This window comes from Aquila chrysaetos, chromosome 1, assembly GCF_900496995.4.
Source record: "Aquila chrysaetos chrysaetos chromosome 1, bAquChr1.4, whole genome shotgun sequence".
NCBI classification, from domain to species: Eukaryota; Metazoa; Chordata; class Aves; order Accipitriformes; family Accipitridae; genus Aquila; species Aquila chrysaetos.
Window position 1 is genome coordinate 31,371,794 of NC_044004.1, and position 23,326 is coordinate 31,395,119.

A 23,326-nucleotide genomic window follows, 5' to 3' on the forward strand; every position below is an offset into this window, starting at 1 on the left:
TTGATTCCATTTTGCTTCACATCAGCAAAGCACCATGTAGACCTATGACACTAAGTTATTCCAATAATATGTCAAAAAGTTATTATTTTTTTGAATCCTCAGATTTTTTTACCTCAGCTTCTAAATCTTCACTTTAGCACTCAGTTTTATTCTAAGGTTAGATTCCTTTCTTAGCTACATTGAGAGTGTAAGAATGAAAAACCCAGTAAGGTATTTAGACATAATAAGCCTGAGCACAAGAATTGGAAGAGAACACCCAACTTCTATAAGCAGCCAGAAATGAGTCCAAAGGGAAAACTCTAACACAGGCCGCTGCAGATACTGAAATTAGAAGAGTACTTGCCCCCAGGAACTTTACCCGCACACCTGCCGAGTGGTGGGAACAACCACAATTTCTGCACATATACACTCCTGCCTGATGTAAAAGGCCCCTGACAAACATACACATGCTGAGGACGGCAGTTTCCTCCGGTCCCCGGGCTGCACCTGCCCTCTGAGGACTCCTGTTGCACGGAGGTGAGTTCACCTTCTGTTTATAGGGAGCGGCACAGAGGTAATTTTCCCCTTACCTCTATCAATAGCCATAAAGCTATTAGTGTAGTAAGAGAACTAACAGCCACGAGGTTATCCAATTCCTTTTCTAAATTCTACCGACTCTTTTTATCTACTGCGAGAAAGAATCGCACTGATCGACAGCTTCTTTTTTGGTAACCTGCCTTTAGTGCGATTACTGTGCGTCTTTCCTCGCCCGTTCTCTCCTCCTCCGGCGGGGAGGCAGCCCGGGCGGGCGCCCCGACGGCACCTCCGCCCCGCCACGGCCGCCGGCACCTCGCTCGGGCCCCGCCCGGTCCCGGTCTCGGCACCGGCGGGTCAGCAGAGCCAGCACCGGCCCTCTGCCACCGGAGCGTCCCGCGGGGAGAGGCCCCGGCCCCGGCCCCGGCCCCGGCCCCGGCCGGCAGAGAGAGGGAGGGAGAGAGGGAGGGAGGGCGGGCGAGCACGCGTGGGGCGGGGAGCCCGGCGGCCCGGCCTCTCCCCGCGCCCGCGGCCCGAGCCTTAAGGGCGGCCGGCGCCGGCGGCGCAGGGGGCTGGCCGGGAGGGAGCGGGGCCCCGCCGGGGGCCGCTGCTGGCGATGCCTCCCCCGCGGCCGGGGGCGCCGCGCCGCCCGGGGGCAGCCTCCGCCGCGGTGCCCGGCGGGCGCCCGTCGCGGCGCGGCGGCTGCGGGGCGCGGGGGGCCGGTACCCGCCGCTGAGCCAGCCCCGCGGGGCGGGGGGCCATGTCCTCGCTGGTGAAGGAGGACCTGGCGAAGAGGCTGTTCGGCCCCCGGCGGCAGAGGCTGCACGAGTTCATCGAGGTGGAGGGCTCCGGCGCCGAGCGCTGCTACCTGTGCGCCGCAGGTACCGGGGCTGCCCGCCGGGCGGGCTGGGTCGGCGCCTGGGCGTGCACGAGTGGGTGTGCGAGGGGACGTGGGCCTGGGCGCGGGTGGGTGCGTGGGGGTGCGAGGGTGCGCAAGGGAGCGGGACCGGGGCGGCGGGGAGCGCCGGAGCGGGCAGCGGGGAGCGGAGCGGCTGCAGCCCCGGTGCCGCCCCGCCGCCCGCAGCTCCGGCAGCGCCCCAGCACGGCCCGAAGCCCAGCTGGCTGTCCCCGCACTGCCAGCAGCCTTCGGAAAACGGCGTTATCTCCCATCTCTCATTCATACGGGCTTGAGCTCTGCTCTCGGGGGAGATCCGCGGCACTTCCAACGCGGCCGCGGAAAGCGTTCGGGACGCGGCAGCGCTGCGGGCGCCTCAGCTGCTTTTAAAAGAGCACTGCCTTACTGTGGCTCTAACTAGGGTTTCCACAGGAAAGCGTAACAGTACATTAACATTGCAGGAACCATTGGTGATTTTTAGAGCTTTTGCACTGTCCCTTGTCTTGGTCCGATGTCCTACATACTGTCCCAATTACTTTGGGAACAATAAGCTAGACTTGTGGTTTAAATAAATACACGTTTGAGTTAGTAATTGGCACGAACTGAGTAAAACAAGATTGCTGACAGTGGTAAACTTAATTACCTGGCTCTTTACTAAATTTGATTTCAGGTGTAACTGTTTCATAATGGTTTTAGAACAAAGTTTCAGAAAAGCTCGTTTGTTTATTTTACAACACTGAAAGATACTCAAAAAGAGAAATGCTCTCGTCAGTAAGCAGTTAGGTAGAAGGGGATGCTTCTTCCCGTCTGTTTCCTCTTCAGGTTCAAAATATACATATAACAGGTAGAAATAATCTATATACTTGAGACATAGATTGGGTTAACACCCAATATGGGATGATGTCAACCGTATTCTGTGACCATTATCTTTCTAAACATCTGAAGTCTCTAGAATATTCAAGTTGTTTTACAGATTACTGGAAATACTGAGCAAGCTATGTTCCCTGCACCCATGTAATTTTAGTAGAACAGGCTTTGTATTTTAGAATTGTAAAAATAGTTTTAAGAAATGGATTCCTGAACACCACAGAGCTTCTAAATGTACGGAAATTCCAACCTGATTCATAGTTTACAAAACTGTCCAGTAGGAGTATCTTTACTTGCATGTGGTAGATCTAAACAGTTCGCTGTTGTGAAACATCCAAAGAGGAAAAATAACATTATGCACCTTTAAAATCTTTACTAAAAATTTCTTTTTAAGGTAGAGGAGAACAAGCCATTAAAGAAAGCCTCTAATCGGATTAACTGATTGGAAGTCTCTGAGGACATAGAAGAAAATTTATGTAGAGTACTAAGAGTGGGATCTCTCCAGTACCCAATATTAAACTCTCTTAATACATTCAGGCATAGTCAAGTAAGTGGTGAGTAGAGTGGAAATCTGATTCTGAAAGATGGGTTGCATCCAGCTGCCAGCAGCTACTGTAATCTGCTGTGATTCTGTAGGAGCAAAACACATTATCTAAAATCTTATCCCTGCAGTGCAACCTCAGTATATTCCTGCTGATTTCAAATTACCATAACAGAAAAAAAAAAAAATCAGTCAAAGTATAGGCAAAACTTTAGAGGTCTATGCCTTTTGAAATCTATATTACAACAAAATCTTGGTGTGGGTAACTGAACAATCTTATTTTTGTGCCATACACCCAACATTATTTCCCCTCCTTTTCACAATAACAAGTCCCAGTTCTTAGGTGAAGGCAATAGTGTCCTTTCACTAAATGCTTTATAAACTCTGAAAGAACGTACAGCTGAAATGTAACCACATTCAGGGATTTTCACAACCCTGTATTGGTATGCCTGAGAAGAACAGTAAGGATAACATCGCATTATCCAACAGAGACTCTGAAAAAGGTGTTCAGACCATGGAAGACCTTAAGAAATAGTTTGTGCTCTATGAAGGCATTGCCGTAGCAGTGCCTTCCCCGAGAAAAGCTTTTAGAGTTTAATATGATGACATGGTAGATCTGAGTTCATGTTCTATATAAGAAATTAAATTTTAAGTCTGTTAACTGAGTGCAAGAACAAGCAATATCTAAAATGCAGGAAAAATAAAGAAAGATTTTTTTTTTTTTTTTTTTTTTAGTTGAAAATAGTCCATCCAAGTTTCACCACTGAGCAGGACATGCTCCTGGTTTTGTTATTCCTAACACATTTGTGCTCTGTCCTTACATCATAAGATTTCTACTCCTGCATGAGGGGTAGAGAAGTGGCAGTGTGGGGGACCTGGGGGCCACTAGGACATCCCCTTGTATTTCTGACAGGACTAGGGGCTTGAGCTTGTTTCCTTTTGTTTGAACTCTGAGAGAGGCAACATATTCCCTCACAAGCAGGCAAGCAAACAAACAAAATGGGAGAAACTGAAAGTATGAAGAGAACTTTCTAAGATTAGCCTACTAGATTTGCTTGCAAATGAAAACCATTGTAACTTCTCTACGGAAGATAATACAGTGGTGGTCCTTTGGTTAAAAATCATTGAGCAACTATGACTGATAGGACCAGAAAAAAAAAGCAAAAGTGATTTGTATTCCCCAGGTAGGGAAGCTATAGGCTGAGAGAAATTATAATCAATTTATATATTCTCCACTGTTTTTCTTTGCAATGGGAAGAAGGCGTATCTCCAACATATATCCTTTGTTTGTCTTTATTTAATAACCATTTTCTTATAAACAGGTGAGACGTAAGAGATGTTTTATCAGGAATAAGATAAAATTAGTCAAGTTTCAAAACGAGTTTTCAAAAATTCAGGCAGTATTTAGAAACAAAAGAATTTTGCTCCTGCATCAGTAGCCTTGTGCTATGAGGTCGAAATGCTCCTGCCAGGAGCTAGGTGACATCTTGCCCTTATCTTAGGCTACCGGATGGCTTGGGGAAGTGGCCTGCCCTGCAGCCATCATGCTGGATGTGCAGGAGGTTGCTCAGGCTCGGGTGTTTTTCACACTCATTGTGTGTTACAGAAATCTAGTCTCCTATGCAGCACTCAATGTAATCAATTAATAATGGTAGTTATTGCAAAGAGTGTCTTTGTACTCTTTTTACTCTCATTTCCTGCCCAAGTCGGAAAATAGTAATTTCTACAAAGATAGCCCTGGGCAACTTGAAGCTTTAAGAAATATTTTTTATATTATTTTTGTGAAGTGGCCTACTTGCATATTTTAGAGGGAAATAAGAGTTTTGCTTTAAAAAACTGATGGCTTCATAAGAGAACTTCATCCACAGAACGAAAAGTATAGCACAAGTCATGTAAATACAGAGCCTTGGTAGCAGTTTTGCAATTTTCTGACTCCAGCACCCCAAAAGATTCCCCCTCGAAGTAAGCAGGATAAGTGGATTATCCATACAGATCCAGAATTAGGCTTTCATTGCACTGCTATTGAATTCAGATGAAAGGCTTTTGCACAGACAAGGTTCTCTTTTCACAGGACAGGTAAGGTAAAGCCTAAATCTACCAAAAGCTGACAAGTTTCATAGACTGAGAACATGGTGCTATTCCTACTATCAGGGCAAAATAAAACTATTAAGTTCAGTACAGCTCTATACAGCCCTGCCCATCATCATTTAGGTTATCATCTAAAATGTAGTTTGGTTAAGTCTTTTATTATTGGAACTTTTGGGAAGTACTTCCTTGCATATCTAAACTATGTTTTTCTTGCAGTGACTAGAAATGAAGAAGTAGAAATATGTATGGTTAAACACTTGCGAGTGGATCGAGAGGAGAAATATGAAATAGTTGAAAAGTGGTTTTTGAAAGATCTGGAGATGATTGATGGAAAAGAAGCAGATACTGTAAGTGTTATGTATTATTAAATACATATATTAGAGTATACTTCCCTTCTGTTGCAATTTGGGATACAAGTATTAAAATGCAATTAAAATGCATTATCTGAAAAAGAAAGCTATGTAAAAAACAAAATAAATCAAACCTCCAAGGAATTTTGGTTTTATTGCATGTGAGAGGCTCCGTATTGCATTTGCACTGTTGCAGGGGTGGGAGGAAGGAGAGATTTTCTTCTTTGTTGTTATCTTCTTCATCTCTCTGGTTGAGATCTGAGGGACAAGCTGGATGTTTTCTAATTTGTTCATCATAACTGGGAATAAAAGTTCTCTACCTGCAGCTCCCAGTGTAAACTGCCATTAATCCCATAGATTTTAATGTGTATTTGAAAATGAAATTTCATTAAATATTTTTATGGAGAAAGTGACTCATTTGAATGTATGAACCTGTTCTCTGTGTGACAACATCTTGCAAGTGCGTTGTCTGGTGTCTGGTGTACCAGTGCACAACGTTGAACCTCTTTCACATAGCTTAAACTCACATTACTTGGATCAATTAAATATTTGTGTATTTGTGCGTGCAAATATGAAACAGCTTTGGCTAGATCTGGCTGACTTGCTGCTAAAAAAGTCCTAATCTCTCAGATACAAGTTCAGAAGGGTAAAATGAAGCTGCGGTAGCACAATACAGAACAACACCAAAAGCAGAATTAAATCCTATTTTACAAAAGCTAGAAGAACATGGTGAGGAGAATATCTTACTGCATGTATGAGAAGACATTTGTTGTCCATGCATAATAAATGTAGTCCAGGAAAATATGACTTTTTTTCCCTTTGAAAGTGCTTTCAAATGAATATAAAATAGAATTCAGATTACATTATCCTAGTGAAAGAGAAATCAAGAGCCCACAAGAAAGGTTTCAGAGCCTTGCTCCAAGGAAAATAACAAACTGTGGTTGTTCTCCTGTCCTATGCACAGTACCCTCAAGTCTAAAACTAGGAACCCGGGAGATGGAGGAGGTAAGCTCAGGTTCAGAGTATCCCTGCACCCTGTAAGCTCTTTAGGCCAGAGGGGAAAAAGAGCCAAAACTAATAATACTTTACGTCCCCTCTGCAAGTTATCTTGCTTCTGGAGATGTTCCTGTCCCTTCCCCAGCCAAGGCAGCCAGAGGATTTCTTTATGATTTGCATGCATGAATTTACTTTAGGTTTTTTTCTGAAGTATTGTGCTAAAATATCCTTCAGGGATGATTCAGCCTTCCACAACTGAGATGATCAAAATCTGTCTCATTTTTGGTTAAAGAAAAGCCTAAATGAACCTCAAACTCATAATTATAGGGTAATTAACACTGCTATAAATATTTCTAATAGTTATTCATATCCATAGAATTTAACAGAACTTCACTGCTGCTAGGATTAATTATGCCAAAGAGCCAGAAAGCACACAGAATTACAATTTAGGCAGGAAGGGCAATCAATATTCTTCTTCTGACAGGCATATATAGTTATAGTCCAAGGCAAGTGCTTTTCACATAGTGTGTTTTAGGCAACATGACAAATTGGTTCATTTCAAAACAAGCTTGTATAATCCCAGTAAAGTGCAGCATATTGCTTGGGCAAAATGAAAACTCAGACAAAACTCCTAATAGCAAAGAATAGCAGCTAATTATAAACTGCTACTTTGTAAAGTTTTAAAAGACCCTTTTGTATGAATAGAAATATGCAAAGTCCTTTCAAGTCCATCAAACTGAGAAAAAGCCCTGAAGGTAGCTGGGCAGAGAACAACAGATTGTCGTTCTAACATCCGTAATGCATGTAATAATTTCATTCTCTCTGGTTTTTTAGGATAATCCATATTTTGATATGCACTTCCACAAAGTCTACAATCTGGAAGCATATAGCTGTGCATCTAAATATACCTTTGCTCGAACGCTAAACAAACTGAATGAAACGTACCTTAAGAAGGACTTGAAGATTGTGAACTTTGACGAGACCTACCTAAATGATGATTCAATCTGGTCGTCCAACAATAGGGATTGCTTAGTACTTATGAGGATATGCTTCTATGCTTCCAACCTTTTATGTCTCTCCCTGTGTCCTTTGTCCTAAAGATGTATTTTCTAACATTAAGGTGACTGGTTGACTTTCACTGACCAGCATTTCATAAATCATCTGATCAAAAAGATAGTGATACGCAGTATCTGCTTTTTAATTTTACATATAAGTAAAAAATGGAACATACTTTTTACATAAACAATTGACCATTCATTTATATATATGTGAGGGCCTCACTCTGGCAAATACTTACAAATATATGGGACTTTCAACATAGGACTAGTAATTCTCACGGTCACTGGTGATTGCTTAAGTAAGTAGGGCTCAGCATTTGCTTTTGCTTATATGTTCACGGACATATATAAATTATCTTTCATTAATAGCTGGAAATATTTTTAAAGCATTAGGAGCATTAACAGTTAATTTTTATACTCTGGAAGTAGAAAAAAGAAAGCAACCAAATGAGTTCTGTATGAGAATGATGCACATTTCCATTTTAACACCGTTAAAGAGATCACACCTACATCAATACAAGAATCAAACCCTCATCCTGATGAAGCGGAGTTTTGCATTCAGGTAGTGTGGGACCAACTTTTCACCTATGCAGTTATAATTATTTTTCCCTCAGAATATCTAGTACTCCCTTTGGCCTTTCCATTATTTGTGGTACTATCTTAGAAACAGAAAATGAATGTTCTTAAGCAGAATCGCTTTATTTATCAGACCTTTCAGAACTTTTTTCTTTTATATCATTAACATCTTCTTTCATGCACTTTATGTATATGAACAGGCCCAGTTAGGGAACAAAAACTGTTTGTTTATGTCTCTTCTCTACCTCTGGACCAAGAGTTAACAAAATACTATGTAAACAGTAGTTGTTGACTATTACAATTACTTTGTAAGCAAGTGATATACTTTTCAAAATTCATAGAATTATGAGAATAATTTTCACCAATTTCTAGCTGCGTGTTAGCGTATTCAGTGCACTACGTAAATGCATATTAGTACTTAGAGTTACATTTAACATGGTGTGGAGTCTACTGAGTGGTTTGGAAGATCTCACCCTTAACAAAAAATAACAGCTGGACTTGTGATAGCATTATATTACAGTGGAAACAGAGGATGAATTAAAGCTGTATTGACCAAAAACTGAAGAGGAACAATGTTGACAATAAGAAGCATAGTGATACTGCCCAGTGTCAGTCAGCTGAGCTAGCTGGCTGCTCTTCCCATAGTCAATAGAGAAAGAAATGCCAACCCAAAAGGTGATTCAGAGAAGCTTCTGGTCAGAACGTCCTGCAGGAGAAAACTTGCTTTCCCTTTTGGCAGCCAAGAGAGTACAGGGAGACCAGCTGTGGACTGAACCAGCTACGTACCTAAAGCTGACCGATGTAAACAGCTCCTAGGAAACACAAGCTGGTTACAGTCCTCTCTCAGTACCTGCCATCTGTAAAATGGGATAGTTGTGCAAAGGTACTGTGATTTGTGCTTCACTGTTGTCTTTCACATGGACTCCCACCTTTGAAAACATTTGTATAAACGTACTTTGGATTCAAAATTGAAATAACATCAAATAAGTGAGAATATATTTGAAAAACTGTATAAAATGTACAGCTTTCTGCTTTACTTTTTAAATGTTATCCTATTGCTTGTATGTAAGAAAGGCCATATCTTTGATTAGCTAATCTTCAGAAGCTATATATTTATTCTAGGCATATGTTGTAAATTACATTCATTCTAACCCAAATCTTAATAATTATGTGTATCTTGACAGTTGTGAAGGCAGTTTTATGTGGGTAACACAAATCTTCTCAAATTTGTAAGGACTTAAGTCTTATGTTTGCCCCCTAAATACTGGTAGAGAGAAGGACTGTATTTATAGTAATTGTTATGAAATGCAGTTGTTCATTTCAGAATGTCTTTGGGATAATCCAGTGCAAGTACCTGTGTTGTAACATTTGATCCATAGCCACAAGAAGTATTTGCCCAACATCCAGGTTCCACAAATCCATCTTCAGTAGCAAATATAATTCAGACTACTGTTATCTATGATACATTGTCTTGTTTGGGCTATGTATTAATTGTAGAGGTCACAATGTTTTCTGTAATGTTTACAAACTCTTTGCTTAATAGGCACAAGGAAATATCTTCTGGGTGAAAAAGCTCCCATCATTCATCTTTTAACTGTAATAAAAACACAGAACCTCTAATAATAAGCACTTCAGGGCATTCTTTTGAAATAAAGTACAGGTATAGTGAATTCCTGACCAATAATTGTCTGTATTGTGTTAGGAACTGATAAGCTAAAAATAACTATAATGTTCAACCATATTTAATGGACTTGCAGCAGTAGTTTATATCTTTCTATTCTTGTACTGTATAAAAATTAAACTGACTATATTAGAAGACAAATAAGCCTGCATTTTATGTGGAATAATACAAAATTAAAATCTGTTTGGCATTTCTTCTGTCTGGTAACATAATATTTCAGACATTCTTCACTAAGCGATCAGACTAAACAAAAGGAAAGGAGAAAAAGGGACATTGTCCACGTAAATTGTTTCAGTTATTATCAAAAGGAAAAATACTTCATAAGATCTTTGCAGACCTAATCTAGGGACTTTTTACATTTACACAATCCTTTATAAGATGTCAAATACCAAGATGCTGTGTAATTGCTAGACTGACCTGATCGCACTATGGAAAGTCTTTGTCCTGAGGTGTGGGAGACTGTCACTTTGCAGTTAGTATAGCACAGCTGCACCACAGGAGACAGAAAACAGGCTAAATTATAAATGCAAAAGACCTGACAGGCTAACTAGCCCATCTTTCAATTAATGCAGAATTGTTTCCTACATCACACATCCTGACATTGCGTATACAGAATGTAGCTTGAAATACAGTATATGGGGATTTGTTTGCTTCTCCTGGAAGACTTCTCCAAAATTGAATAGGAAGAAATTTACAGGAGTAAAGGATTATCACAAATGCATTTGTAGCATTCTTGTAAATGGTTTCAACTAAATGATGGAGTGAATTAATACTTGAGATTGTGGATATAATGTGGATTTTCTTCAGAAGACAGGAATTGTTATCTGCCATATCTGTTCCAGAGAAAAGAAAAAATGTGGCAGCCTGAAAATGAAGAAGAATGATAATGAGTAAACAGAACTTCATGCTCACTTGTTTAAGAGGCAGAGAGAGAATAGAAGCTGTCATAAAAGACAGCTGATGTTTTTTTCCTAAGTGTATTTTTTTTTCAAACTCTTTAACCAATATCAGAAGTAAGAATACAGGGAAACCTATGACAAAAGAATTTGAGAATATTTTTTATGTAGCATTTATCAATACCGTATTTGTCTTATGCTATACTTAAAAAATTACATCAGTTTCCTGCAGCTCCATGCTATAAAAAGCATTTAACATCATCACTCAGATAAGATAGTTCCATATCAACAAAAAATACACTGATGAAGTTCCACTGGAGTTCATGGATGTAAGCTAATTTGAACCATCTAAGACTCATGACCTTGTATTTAAAACAGAAGGACCCTTTTCCTGTGTGATTATCTTTAATGGATAACTAATCTTTTCCTGCATCTTAAATTAAGCAAATACACATCAATGCAGAATTTTTAAAATAATTTTGAAAGTGAAACAAAGCAGAGAGGGAAGCCTGTTCTGGACTATGCCTTCTGGGTTATTTCTCATTCTTCTTCTCCTTTGTATTTTGGAGTCATGCATGTAGTAACCCACATCTTCCCAGCAAAAGCCTATACTGCTTCTTTCCCTGTCATCTACCTATTCCCCAATACTTTCAGCATATAAGTCTATCTTCTTCCAGTAAAAGAGGGGATTGTATTACATAATTTGTAATATGTAATTTACAAATATTTTGTCACGAGTTAAAGTCAGCATTGGAAGATCAAAGCCCCTTTCTAAAGAGCATCTGTGAGAAGCTGAAATAGGAGGGGACAGAATGGCACTGTGCATCCTGTAGGATGATCTCATGGCAGTTTTAACACATGTAACCACATTTTAGCATTGACAAACTACGTTTTGGTTTGTTGGGGGGGGGGGGTGCCCTTTAGCAGAATTAACAGCTAAAGACAGGAAACTAGAAGGTTCTTGACTAATAACAACAGCAGCTTTATGAAACCTTGTCCAATCTTTTATGGCTGCCTTGTCCTGTCTTTATAGATCTAGCCAGAGACAGTTACATTTTGTGGCTGAATTGAGAAATTACCAAACTGTAACGTCTCTTTTAACCTTGGCCCTCATGAATGATATATTATAGAAGTATACAGCATGTTGTTTTGTAAGTCAGAAAATAGAAGTACATTCAGCAAGACTCTATTGGTCAGTAATGTTTAATGCTTTCAGTCAAGTGGAAAAGTGATACAGGAATGATTAAATCAGTTTTACATGTTAAAAGTCCATGTTTTGGCTATTTATAACAATAACTTGGAAAAGATGTTTTCTATTGTTCTTAATTGGTCATGGCCTGGCTAATAAATATTATCAACCATACCTTAAAGGCATACTGATGTATTAATGTGAAAAAATCATATGGTTCAAGTAATCTGTAATGATTTCAGCCTTCCCTTAACTCTGCATGCAAGTCTTGAAGAAATCCTATATTAATTTACATGAATAATGCTAAAAATGAATGAAGTATATCGATCACGTGGAGAACCTCTGTCACAGCAAAGCCTGACCTGGAAGGTAGTTCCAGTTCTCACCGAATTCAGCAGTGGCTACAAATAGCTACGGCCAGATTTGGACATTGTTTCTCATGGTTAGATTCCAAATCCTAAGTGTCAAAATCACTAGTCACAGAGTAACACTTCCCTCTGAATCATCACTGGCATCAAAGACTGTCAGTTATTAAGGGTGCTTCTGCTTAGGGGTAAAGCCAAAATCTGAATGCTTTTCACTGAAGTCATACTAATCCTGAAGCTGTGGCCATATTGTATTACAGTTGTTCCCTTGCAAACTGCGGTTGGAGATAGATTTGTCATTTGAAATTCTAAGATACTGTCGTATTGTAGTGTGTTGTATCTTTCAACCCCGGGTATACCTGTGTTTCTTTTGTGAATACGCCTGCCTCCTAAAAAGACATAAAACTTCTTAATAACTTTGTCATGAGGTCAGCTGAGGACACAGACATCAGAAGCAAGCTGACATGATGTCGGTTTTGCTTTTGGTGCAACCCACATTACTTCTCCCGTGGCATTTCACTGTTCTGTTACAAACTCTTTGATGGCAAGAGCTCTCCCACCGTACCAGCATGTAGGACACCTCTTGCGGGTTGCAATACAGAGAGATCTTACTTGCGTTACCTTTCTTGCTGGTTTACGCCTTCTAATTACACAGCAGGGTTTCACCAAACAGCTGAACGGACCTAACCGTTCACAGCTACTGGAGGGAGCTTCTTCCCCCCAGCTCTTTACAGCTCGGCGAGGTTTTCCAGGCCCCTCTCTTTTAACCCCTACCTGCATCAACCCACCTCAGAGCCGGGCAGGAGCCGCCTCAGGAAGGCACAGCGGAGAGAAGCGGGACCGCCCTTTACCAAGGAACGGCCAAACAACCTCGGCGGGCCGCCAGGGCCTCGCGAGGCGCTACCGACCGCCTCACCTACCGGCGAGGCCCGGCTCAAACGGGGCCCGGCCGTCCGCAAGAGACCACCGCACGGTTACGGTTACTGGTTCCAGCTTTTACCGCCTGGGCCGGCCCGGCGCTGCCTTCAGGGCCACAGCGCAAAGCCGGCCCTGAGGGAGAGGAAAGGCCGGCCCTGACCCCGCCCCGCCCCTCCCGCGCTCCTATTGGCTCGGCCCACCCCACCCCGCTCCACCCCGCTCGGCGGGTGGGTGGCCGTTATGGCCGTCACAGGCGTTACGCCCATCTCCTCCGGCAGGGGGCGCTGCGCGGCCTGCCTAGCCTGCCGTCTCGCTGCCGGCGTCACGTGAGCGGAAGGGGCGGTGGTGGGCCGCGGGCAGCGGCGGGGGCTTGTGGCCGGAGGCCGAGACGCTCCCTTCCCGTCCCTTCCCGGTCCCGGCCCGGCCCGGCCCTGGCTCCGCGGTGAGAGCGAGGCGGCCTCGGCATCCTCCGCCCCTTCCTCCGCCCCGGGTGTGGGGACCTGCCGTTCTTTCCTCCGCGGGCCGGGCCCTACCGGTGGCCCCGGGGAGGCTTGGCCGTGTCTGGGCCGCCGGGCTCGGGGTGGAGCGGTGGCGGGAGGGGGCCGCCGTCTCCGGGGCGGCTTCTGCAGGACTCGCAGGTGGGAGGCGGTGAAGCTGGTGCCAGGCGGGCCCTCGGGAGGCCGCCGCTGCTATAAGTAACTCTTGTGAGTTTTCCTGTTAACTGATTGATCTCTTGATCGACTTTCGGCTATGAACGGCGTTCCCGGGCACGTTACAGTTAGGCTACGCTCTCAAGTTATGTTTTAACCCGCGAGGATGCAGAAGTAGCATGTTTTCCTGTTTACAGGCTTCAGAGAGGCTCAGCAGTGCTCACTGAGTAGCCTTACCAAATTGCTCTGTTGCATCCTTCCCATGTATTTCCCGGATGGTCTATGTCTGTGGTGAGATGTCTTTTGACAGATTTCATGTAGCCGAGGCTTTGTCTGTAACATTACTGGTGAAAAAACAACGCAGCAATGTCTAAATGGATTTGTTAGAGACTGGTGTGGTGTCAGCTCACTTGAAGCATTTTTCTGAGGAAGCAGCTTTATTTCCAGCTCCTTGTGCTTAATACTGTGTTCCTTTGGGACAGCAGGATTCATGTGTGAAGAGCTTAATGATGTGCTTGGCCTGGCACATTGTGAAGGTTTTGCTGGCTGTGACTAAGGGGGCTGAGTTTGTAACAGAAGTTAGACTGTATGTCAGAGCAAGTCCTTGATCTTGGGTTTAACATCTTCTGTTTTATGGGAAAGGTGTATCCTGCACAACCTGGACAACTTGTGTTAGCACTGAAATGGGAGAGTTAGCAAGTTGCAGCAGTCTGAATGTGACTTAGGGCAGAAAGTAAAATCCTAAATCAGGAAGGAAAGGGGATATTTCTGAAACGCAGCAGGTTGTCGGTATTTGGTGTGTTCATCTTATGCACCTGTTGAAGAGTAACAGGAATTACAACCTGATGCAGTTTGGGAAACAAAAGACAGGCCCAGCATTTGATTAAAGGGAGGAAAATTGTTGGCAGCTATGGAGTGTTACAATGCCATAGGGGTGTCATGTAAACAGTGTTTCTTTGGATGCTCTGAGTGCTGTACACTTGACAATACTGATTCCAGCTTGGTATGTTGGCCCTTGTTTTCCCAAAGCCCTTGCGTTGCTAATCTTTAAAACTGCCAGATTGCCTAAGATGAGAGATGTGGGGGTGACCTGCTGAGCTGAGGCACAGTGGGACATAAAAGACTGTAAGAAAAGTCAGTGCCTTTTCTGTTTGAAGTGCCAAGGGAACCTTTTTGTCTTTGCTGTGTGTTTGTCAGAGAAAGCAACCAGGGCATCTCCAAGAGAAAAATCCAACCTAAAATTTAACTCCACATATTGTCTCGGCATCAGGCAGTGTAGCATGTGCTGTATATTAATCATGTTTTTAACACTCTGTAGAATTTTAAGGCACAAGTTCAGAGTAATATTGGAGCTTCTGTATTTAAATCAAAACACTGAAATGTGATGTCTAAGTGTTGCTCTTTTTAGTCTACTTAGAATCTCTCTGTAGTGTGAGGAACTGTTCTGAATCAGGTCAATATTGCTAATTCCTTAATTTTCTGGAGCTTGATGGGGGGTTTGTTTTGTTTTTGTTTTTTTCTTACATGATTGATCTCTGCAAGCTTGAGTATTGGTTGGTGTTGTGTGTCCGTCCCCTCTGCCCTCATGGATTTCTAGAATCTGGTGGGGACTAGACCAGGCTTTGTTGGGGAACCAGGTGATTGTACTGAAATCTGTCTTGGAACTCTCTTTCAGAATTTTGTGACTTCCTTGGGATTTTATTCTTGTTTCGTGCATGGTTAATTTAATGTTGGTCTTACTTTACCTCTGCAAATTCTTCATCATAATTGAACATGCTAGAAGTATAAATGCTTTCTGCCAAGCATGTTGCATACCTACTTGAAGGCATTGCCAAAGAAAATCAGAAGTCTCAGTGAATGTTTTTAAACAAACCAGTTGTTAATGCATCCCACAAATCTGAACAGCTTTCTCTTCTTACAGACCCTTCTTCTAACCCTTTACTTTCTCACAGTGCTGACTGCTGTTACTGCAGAGGTGAATCACTTGAAGGGGGAACCTTGTGAACAGATCCACCCCCCAATCTCTCTCTACCTCCTTTTCTGCTCCTCTACCTCCTGCAAATCATCTGAAAACTCTATTCTTAATGAGGAGAAAAACTAGAAAGCAAACTTTTGGGTGGTGTTAGGAAAGTACTTTTGCTGTTAATGGGGGATGCACCTCATTTATGCAACCCAGTGGTCTGATTTAGTATGCGACTATGTCATTCACATTAAACTATATCTGCCAGTGTACCAAAAAGTGTAAAGGGTAATCCTTGATGGCCTTGTACAATCTCCTGTGTTTGCTGTTACAGGCTGTGAGAGTAAGTAATGTCTGTTTACTATCTTTCAGCAGAAGTCTGTCTTTTTTAGCATTTGATTAGAGTACAGGGTTCAAGGTCAGCATTTGTTTCCTGGAAGAAATCTCTGGGTTTATTACTAAGTGTACATGCTTACATTCTTTCTCTTTTTTAAATATCATGTTACTCCCTTGCTAGATAAGAAACTCTGTAATTAAAGAAGTGTTCCATTTCTGAGCTCCAATCTGTGCATCCAAGAAAAGGCAGCAAACTAGTCAAACCTAATGGACTTACCTTTACAAAATTGTGTTGTGGCCTTTTCAGATCTAGGTGGCCTTGAACTCAAACTTTCTACCAGCTACAAAGATGCATTCCTTTATTCTGCAATACTGTAAGAATTGCCAGACCCTCATATGAGGATAAAGAGGAAGAACAGCCTGTTACATGTAATAGAATGTGGTAACTGGCAAGAGCAGTGAAACAGGTCTTTGCAAAACATTGAAACACAAACCAAAGAAACGCAACACTGTATTTCTAGAGGCTCAGAGATTTGTTGCCTTAGGTATCTACCTGTCCCCACAGTTTGTGTCTTCTAGGAGCTGTTCTGTTATAAGGAAGCTTTTATGAAAGAGACTTCAATATCCAGAAGATAAATCTGACTTAAGAAAAATTTATTAAATTCTATTATGTGGGCCCTCTGTAATGTCTTATGTTTTTATTAAAAAAAAAAAGGTAATGCCTGCTTGCTGGGTAAAGTTAAGTTACAAATGTGGTGCCATTCATATGTTAATAATAAATTTTTAGTAACTCTCCAGCAATTGGCAATGGTGAATTTGACAATGGACAACCACCACAAATGTTCTTCAGAAGAGGTATCAAAGTTGGGAAAACTCTAGTACACTGGTTTTTTTGGTTGGTTGGTTTGGGGTTTTTTTGCCACCAGATAGAACGCGGTGTACGTATTCTGCTTTAAGAAAGCTGTCTGAGCAGCATAGCTGAGAATGCTTTGTAACATGGGATCGAGTACTAATTTAGAATTTCTCTTATGATACCAAGGGAGGAGGGAGTGAGGAAGCATGCAGCGCCACTGATCCTGAATCAGAATGATTTTTCCCTCTACCAGAAGAGAATTAGGATGTGTATGTGGTACACCAAGACTCAAAAGTAGTAATTTGTTAGACTTGGAATTGTGGCATTTGAGTGGTGGATTGAATGACTGCTATGACATACCATATCTAGGCTATATTCCAGAAATCCTCCTGCAGAGCAAGGAGCCAGAGATGCTTTTTCTCCCTCTAAATGGAACATTTTTTCCAATTTGGTCTGCCCAACATATAACCTTGATTTGGTGAAAGAGTCCTGAAAATTTAATTGAAGATTTTAGGTATATTTGAAGGATTCTGGAGTAAGTTTCATTTAAGGTCATCACTGTAGTGACTTTAGTTTAACATTCTCCATCCTGTCAAATTTTGTGGCTTTTTTTTGTTCACCTGTCTTCAAACAGATTTTTACTGGATCCGCGGCATTCATACCCATTCTAAAATTCTACTACTTAGTGAGGGAGTCTTGATTCTTGTTTCAACTTTTTTTTTAATGCCTCACATTCTACTTTACTACTAAGAAGCTTTTTGTTCTCCATTAAATTAAGCAGAAGGATCGTCCTAGTGTTGATAAATTACAGTTGTCTAACTGAAATAAGATAGTATGCTTTATCTTGGACTTTTTTCTAAAGTGGGCTGGTCTTCTACCTAAATCATGCTTGTCTAGATTATGATTCATTAAGTTACCTGTAAAATTTAATTTCAAAAAAGTGTAGTTGCTATAAGTAAATGACTGGTTCTTTTTTTGTGTTAAATGTGCTTGAATGTATTATGACTTCTTAAAATCTTTCAGCTGAGAGAAGATGACTGCAATCAAGCATGCTTTACAGAGGGATATTTTCACTCCCAATGATGAACGCTTGTTGAGCATTGTGAATGTGTGCAAAGCAGGCAAAAAGAAGAGAAACTGCTTTTTGTGTGCCACAGGTACATAGTAATACCGCACCATATTTCTTTTCTTCACCTTTGGTTTTTATTTAGTTGCATTTGTCTTAGCTTTATTTACAATGTTTATTCTTGCCCCATATAAAACAGATGCTTTCTATTTCTAATGGAGAAAATCAGTTGTAGCTTATACTTCCATTGTTGCTTCTACTAAAAACGAAACAAAGCCCTGTACTTCTATTCCCAGATCTCATTGTAATTTGAAATGAAAGAATCAAAATTATTTGTGTGGGACTGGTGAGCTTTTGAAGCAGGCTTTATACAGTACTTAAAAGGGGATTTAGTAAGCATCTAGACCGATCAGCCTAAATAAAAAGCTATAAAGAGTACTGGTTAGAGTCCAAGGCAGAGGGCTCTGGAAAGGCACAGTAACTGACCTGAGTTCTATGTTCCTTTGAGTGTATGTGTATTATATTACATCTCTTCAAAAAATTAGGTGCTTTGGGTCGATATGTTAATAAACTAGCTTGCTAGAATATTTTTGTGACTGAGAAATCTCCCAAAACATTTTTATTCTGACTATAATATCTAATTACCTCAGTGCTTTGTCAGTTATGTGGCCATGGTTTGAGGTCTGCTGTATCAAAGAAATATCTGTAAATTGGATTCATTACTTCACAAGCTGTAGAGAGATGTATATCTGGTTGACTGACACTTAAACTGAGCTGCGGATATTGTGGATGAAAATGTTTCAAAGGGTCTCTTTTCATCAAATAAATATTACTAAAATTCCCCCACAAATAACTCATTTCAGAAGTTGAAGTACAACAGAAACAGATGTTTAAGTAATTCGTGCATTTTGAAATTACTCTTTTACTTCATTTAACAGTGACAACGGAACGACCAGTACAAGTAAACGTGGTAAAAGTGAAAAAATCTGACAAGGGAGATTTCTACAAAAGGCAGACTGCATGGGCACTTCGAGATCTTGCTGTTGTTGATGCCAAAGATGCTGTTAAAGTATGTGTAATTTTTTTTGGTTTAGTGCTCTGCTCAGAACATCCTTTTGGTTCCAAGTTAGAGTTAACTTCCTTGATACTGACTGCTTTAAAGCTTAGATTGATAACACATTCATTAGGAAATAGGATGATACATTCCTGTGCTGCTTATGCCTGCATTTTCTTCCAGCCTTTCCAAGAATATAACGCCAGTAAACTGAGTAATCTAAATATGCTTGAATAGCAATATTCTGAATATCTGCCCTGTTTATTGTAGCAATCTCTCAGTGACTGTAGAGTGCTTGTGCTAAGGACCAGTACTTTTTTGTTTGTTTCAAGTCTTACGTAAATTTGTACTCCAAACTTAGTTTCCCCTTAAAAAAATTTATTGACCATCTTACTAATGACATTGAGCTATATGTAACGTTTTTTGCTAGGACCCTTAAAACATTCTTAATGAGTAGTATGTAAGCTTGAAAGTGAGCTCTTATAATCTGTTCTCTAAATCATGACATTGGCCATTTGTTGGAAAGCATACAGTCCTGAGGTGGTGTTCTTTTCCATAGAACAACAAGAGCCACCTATTTTCGACCATTTAAATTCATCTGTGGTCATAAACTAAGATGAACAAACAGGCAGAAGTGAAAATTCTTCATCCCGTGATGTCTGGTTTTATGTTCTGTTAACTGGTGATTTGGAAGAATAGTGCAGAAAACTACAAAGCTGAAAATTGTTTGATTTCCCCCTCCCCAAGTGTAGGTTAAATATGTTTTATTTCAGTTATCTACATACTTGTTGGCTAGATTTTAGATTTTCCTTGCTGTTTCTAAATACCGTGTTGGAGAATTGCTTCTTTTGGGTTAAAGTTCCATTTAAAATTATACCATCTTTCAGGGCTTTTTCTTGCAAAAAGAATTCAGTAATGGTTTTCAGGAATATTCTGTAATGTATATACCACTCTAATGAGCGATTTTGAAATTTTCTTTCAAAAAACAAATGTTGAATGCCACACTCTCTTATATTAAAAACATCAGAATTAAAGTTGATAGGTGCATCGTGTTTTGGTTTCCAAGCATGATCCAATGCAACTCTTTTGACACAGGCCTTTCCTGCACTAGTTGTGAGACAACTCAAATTTTTTATGTAATGAGACCGTTTGTTTAGAAATGTGTGGTAATTTTATTTATCAATATAAGCTACAGAAAAAAACAGAACTGCTTTTATTGCACTGTACAGGAAATACCATTTCCCATCACATGTGGTTTCATGTGCAGCCTGCTGCTACAGATAGTAGTGACAATATAAGTAATAAGTAGCAGCAATAGTAGTTTTTACAAACTATAGATAAGTAAGAATTTAACATGTGTCTGAGGCAATAACATTTTTCATCAGAAGGAGGCTGGCCCTTGTAAAAGGCTTGTAATATGATCTTTAAAACAGACTATTAACAGTTACAGTTCATACTGAGTTTATAAGTGGCTGTAGAAAGGAAAGTACTTTATTCAATTGTTATCAAAGTAATGTTCTCCTTGGGTAATAAATCTAGTTGAAAATACTTCTGTAGTAGTTTTTTTACCGTTAAAATACCAAATGGTCTTTTCTATCCTGTTCAGTGCTATCAAATACTATCATATCTGTAAATATAAAGTGCTCATAACTTTTTCCCTTGCCTATTCCCCTAAGTCTCCTTGAATCGTGTTATATATGTTGTCAGTAATTCCAGCTACTCTTTTTAGTTTCAGAGGGCTAACGCAAGGTATTAGTCATTCTGAGGACAGTGTTTCAGGGCAGACAGTGCTGTCAAATGTTTGTTGAAACTCTTAACATATCTCTGTATTATGTGTTACTGTTGCCTTATCTGGCTTGACAAAATACTGTCTTCGTAGCATGGATTCTGGTTTTTCACTTTCAGTGTTTTAGCACCTTCATTAAGGTGCATCAGGGTGCCAGCGTTGGTGTATTGGCTTAAGGTTGGCATCTGTGTAATTTCATTTTTATCCTGTCATCTTAATAATTAAATGCGTAAACAATCTGCTGCTCAGAGAATCATTTGGCTGTTGAGCCTGTAACATATCTCATCTTTTGCAGGAGAATCCTGAATTTGACTTGCATTTTGACAAAGTGTATAAATGGGTTGCAAGCAGCACAGTGGAAAAGAACACCTTCATTTCATGTATCTGGAAACTCAATCAGAGATATCTTAGAAAGAAAATTGACTTTATTAATGTTAGTTCACAGCTTTTGGAAGGTAAATTTCTACAACTGTATGTTAAGTATAAAGTTTAATAATTTTTTATGTAAACCAGATATACTAAAAAAAAAAAACCTAATCCTGATGTTTTTTCCTATTCAATTTTATTCTTTTATATTTTCTAAGTCTTAAGATAAACAAGGTGAGTAGATAACAGATTTTCTGTTAGAAAACTGAGAACCGAAACAAAATACTTCATTAATGAAGTTCTAAATATTGATAAGGTTATTGTATTTCTAAGATATTCTGTTTCTTGAACAAAATAAAATCTACCTGCAAGATCTGGTAGGTCTAAATGTGCAATGAGTGTGCTTTTATTCCTGTTTTCATTTCCCCTGAATTAGAAAAATGCTTTAAGAAGCGATGCTTCAGTAGCATGCTAAAGGTTATATGAGGTTTTATGTGAGATTTCTAGTTTACAAACTGTGAAGCATGTGTTAAACTTTGCTGGACCCTGTTACAGTTTATGTGACTGCCTGGTTGCTAAGAAGGCTTTGTATCTCATTTGCTCATGCTGTATTAAATATTTTTTACAGTCATGCTATCTTTTAATAGTTAAAATTTTTTTAGTAAATCCTAGTGAGTAAGCATATCTCACGTTTAGTCTGTCAGAAGTGGTTAAACTGTTGATATTAAATACTAGACTGGCTTGTGCAGAAGAACTTGAATTAGGGAGGATAGCATTTCTGTATTTTGGTGTTGATTGAAATTTGTTTTTAACCAACATCTAACTTTTCAAGTTTGTGCAATATGAAAATATTCAAACTTATTACCACTTAAAAATATACACACTGTTCATGCTTTGTCTAGCTAACATTCTCTGCTTCCTTTCCTCTGCTTTTCCATACCTTTTAATTCTTCAGAACTGCCTAAAGTTGCAGAAGGTGCGTAACACCTTTTTCCTTTATTTTGCTTTGTAAGCAATTTTTCTTAAATAATATGCTTTTTCTTAAATAGTGCTTTGGATAGCTTATCAAGTTGCTAGAGATAAGAGAGATGTTTCAAATGTCCTAAGTGCTTTCTGGCTGGACTGTGTTAATGTTCTGTAGATCATTTGTCAGCGTTTGAATGTCTTGTTGAATTAAGTAAGCACTGCTGTGAGAAATCATAGTTCATGATAGCATTGGTATATAATTTTCACTTACCTCAGTACTGATTTTTCTGCTGTGAAACTTATCTTGAGCATCAAGATGATTTTTATTTATTCAGAGATACATTTCTTAATCAGCTTTAGTATGTTTCCTTTATGCTCTGTCTACCAAAAGAGAGAATCTAACTTCTACTGATCTTCTGCTAACAAGTCTAGCGTAATACTGTAGTATATTCTGATGTTGATTACCAGCATGAGAGGTGAATGAACTGAGATGGTACGTCCCTTTGTATGTGCAATAAAGGAAGGTGGCTATTTTATTTTGCTTATGTTGCATAATTTGGAAAACATCACTGTTGAGAACCAGTTCTGGAAATCTTAATGAAGACTGAGACTTGAAAAAAGTGTATATGGGTAGCAGGTGCTTGTTATGAAAGTTGTTTAATGGATTCATTTACTTGAAGATAGTCGAACATACTTAGTACTCTTAAAATGCTTGTGACTTTCTGCACTTGATAATGTGTTTTATTTCCCTTCTCTACATAAGAATCTGTTCCAAGTGGAGAGAATCAAAGTGTAGCAGGAGGTGATGAAGAAGCTGTGGATGAATACCAGGAGTTAAATGCAAGAGAGGAACAGGATATTGAAATAATGATGGAAGGGTGTGAATATGCTATTTCTAATGCTGAAGCCTTTGCAGAGAAGTTGTCGAGAGAGCTACAAGTGCTAGATGGGGTAAACATTTCTTCTAATGTACAGTGTGTTAGCATGTTGAACTGTTTTCATTGATACTGACTATGTAGTATTCTTTGAAAAGGTAGCTAACTTGTTCTGCAGCATATTTAAATGTAAATATATATCGGCTCCTAAGCAGAGCTACATCCTGTCTATTATCAGATTTTAAAGATCTTCAACTTTGCTCTTTACCTTCCAGACCATTTGGGGTGAGTTGCAGGCTTTCAAATGAGGACTTGAGAAGAAAAAAGGGAGGCATTCTGCATATACCTTTCTTGAAGGCAGAGGTGCAGGGAGAGGGAGCATAGGTGTTCATGTCCATGGATGTGAACGCTTAGGCCTAAGATACTACTCTCAGTATAATTAGGAAACTGGTTTAGTCTAATTACATTGCAGTATTTGGCT

At 40.1% G+C, this 23,326-nt stretch overlaps 2 protein-coding genes across 10 annotated transcripts in view; both read left to right on the forward strand.

The window, feature by feature from the left end:
* The first annotated feature begins 1,170 nt into the window (after window positions 1-1,170).
* Window positions 1,171-11,824, forward strand: EXOC1L (exocyst complex component 1 like). The gene is made up of 3 exons (XM_030023818.1): window positions 1,171-1,394; window positions 5,121-5,251; window positions 7,085-11,824. The coding sequence occupies exons 1-3, from the start codon at window positions 1,274-1,276 to the stop codon at window positions 7,346-7,348; spliced, it is 516 nt and encodes a 171-aa protein (XP_029879678.1). The 5' UTR covers window positions 1,171-1,273; the 3' UTR covers window positions 7,349-11,824.
* Window positions 11,825-13,274: 1,450 nt separating this feature from the next.
* Window positions 13,275-23,326, forward strand: part of EXOC1 (exocyst complex component 1) — a 32,740-nt gene continuing 22,688 nt past the window's right edge. For 2 of the 9 annotated variants that reach the window (XM_030012936.2, XM_030012937.2), the window contains exons 1-6: window positions 13,276-13,637; window positions 17,756-17,889; window positions 18,737-18,867; window positions 20,934-21,093; window positions 21,960-21,980; window positions 22,734-22,921. In XM_030012936.2, the coding sequence (XP_029868796.1) occupies window positions 17,766-17,889; window positions 18,737-18,867; window positions 20,934-21,093; window positions 21,960-21,980; window positions 22,734-22,921 (624 nt within the window). In that variant the 5' untranslated portion in view covers window positions 13,276-13,637; window positions 17,756-17,765. Of the gene's footprint in view, window positions 13,638-16,186; window positions 16,425-17,755; window positions 17,890-18,736; window positions 18,868-20,933; window positions 21,094-21,959; window positions 21,981-22,733; window positions 22,922-23,326 lie in introns of all 9 variants that reach the window. The other 7 variants (XM_041122924.1, XM_030012939.2, XM_030012921.2 and 4 more) reach the window with 6 other exon arrangements.

Bases quoted from the DNA above. Each gene is read 5' to 3' on its own strand.
- EXOC1L (XM_030023818.1), top strand. From the start codon at position 1,274: ATGTCCTCGCTGGTGAAGGAGGACCTGGCGAAGAGGCTGTTCGGCCCC. The intron at 1,395-5,120 runs GTACCGGGGCTG...TTTTTCTTGCAG, and splicing joins CTGCTACCTGTGCGCCGCAG to TGACTAGAAATGAAGAAGTA. The intron at 5,252-7,084 runs GTAAGTGTTATG...CTGGTTTTTTAG, and splicing joins ATGGAAAAGAAGCAGATACT to GATAATCCATATTTTGATAT.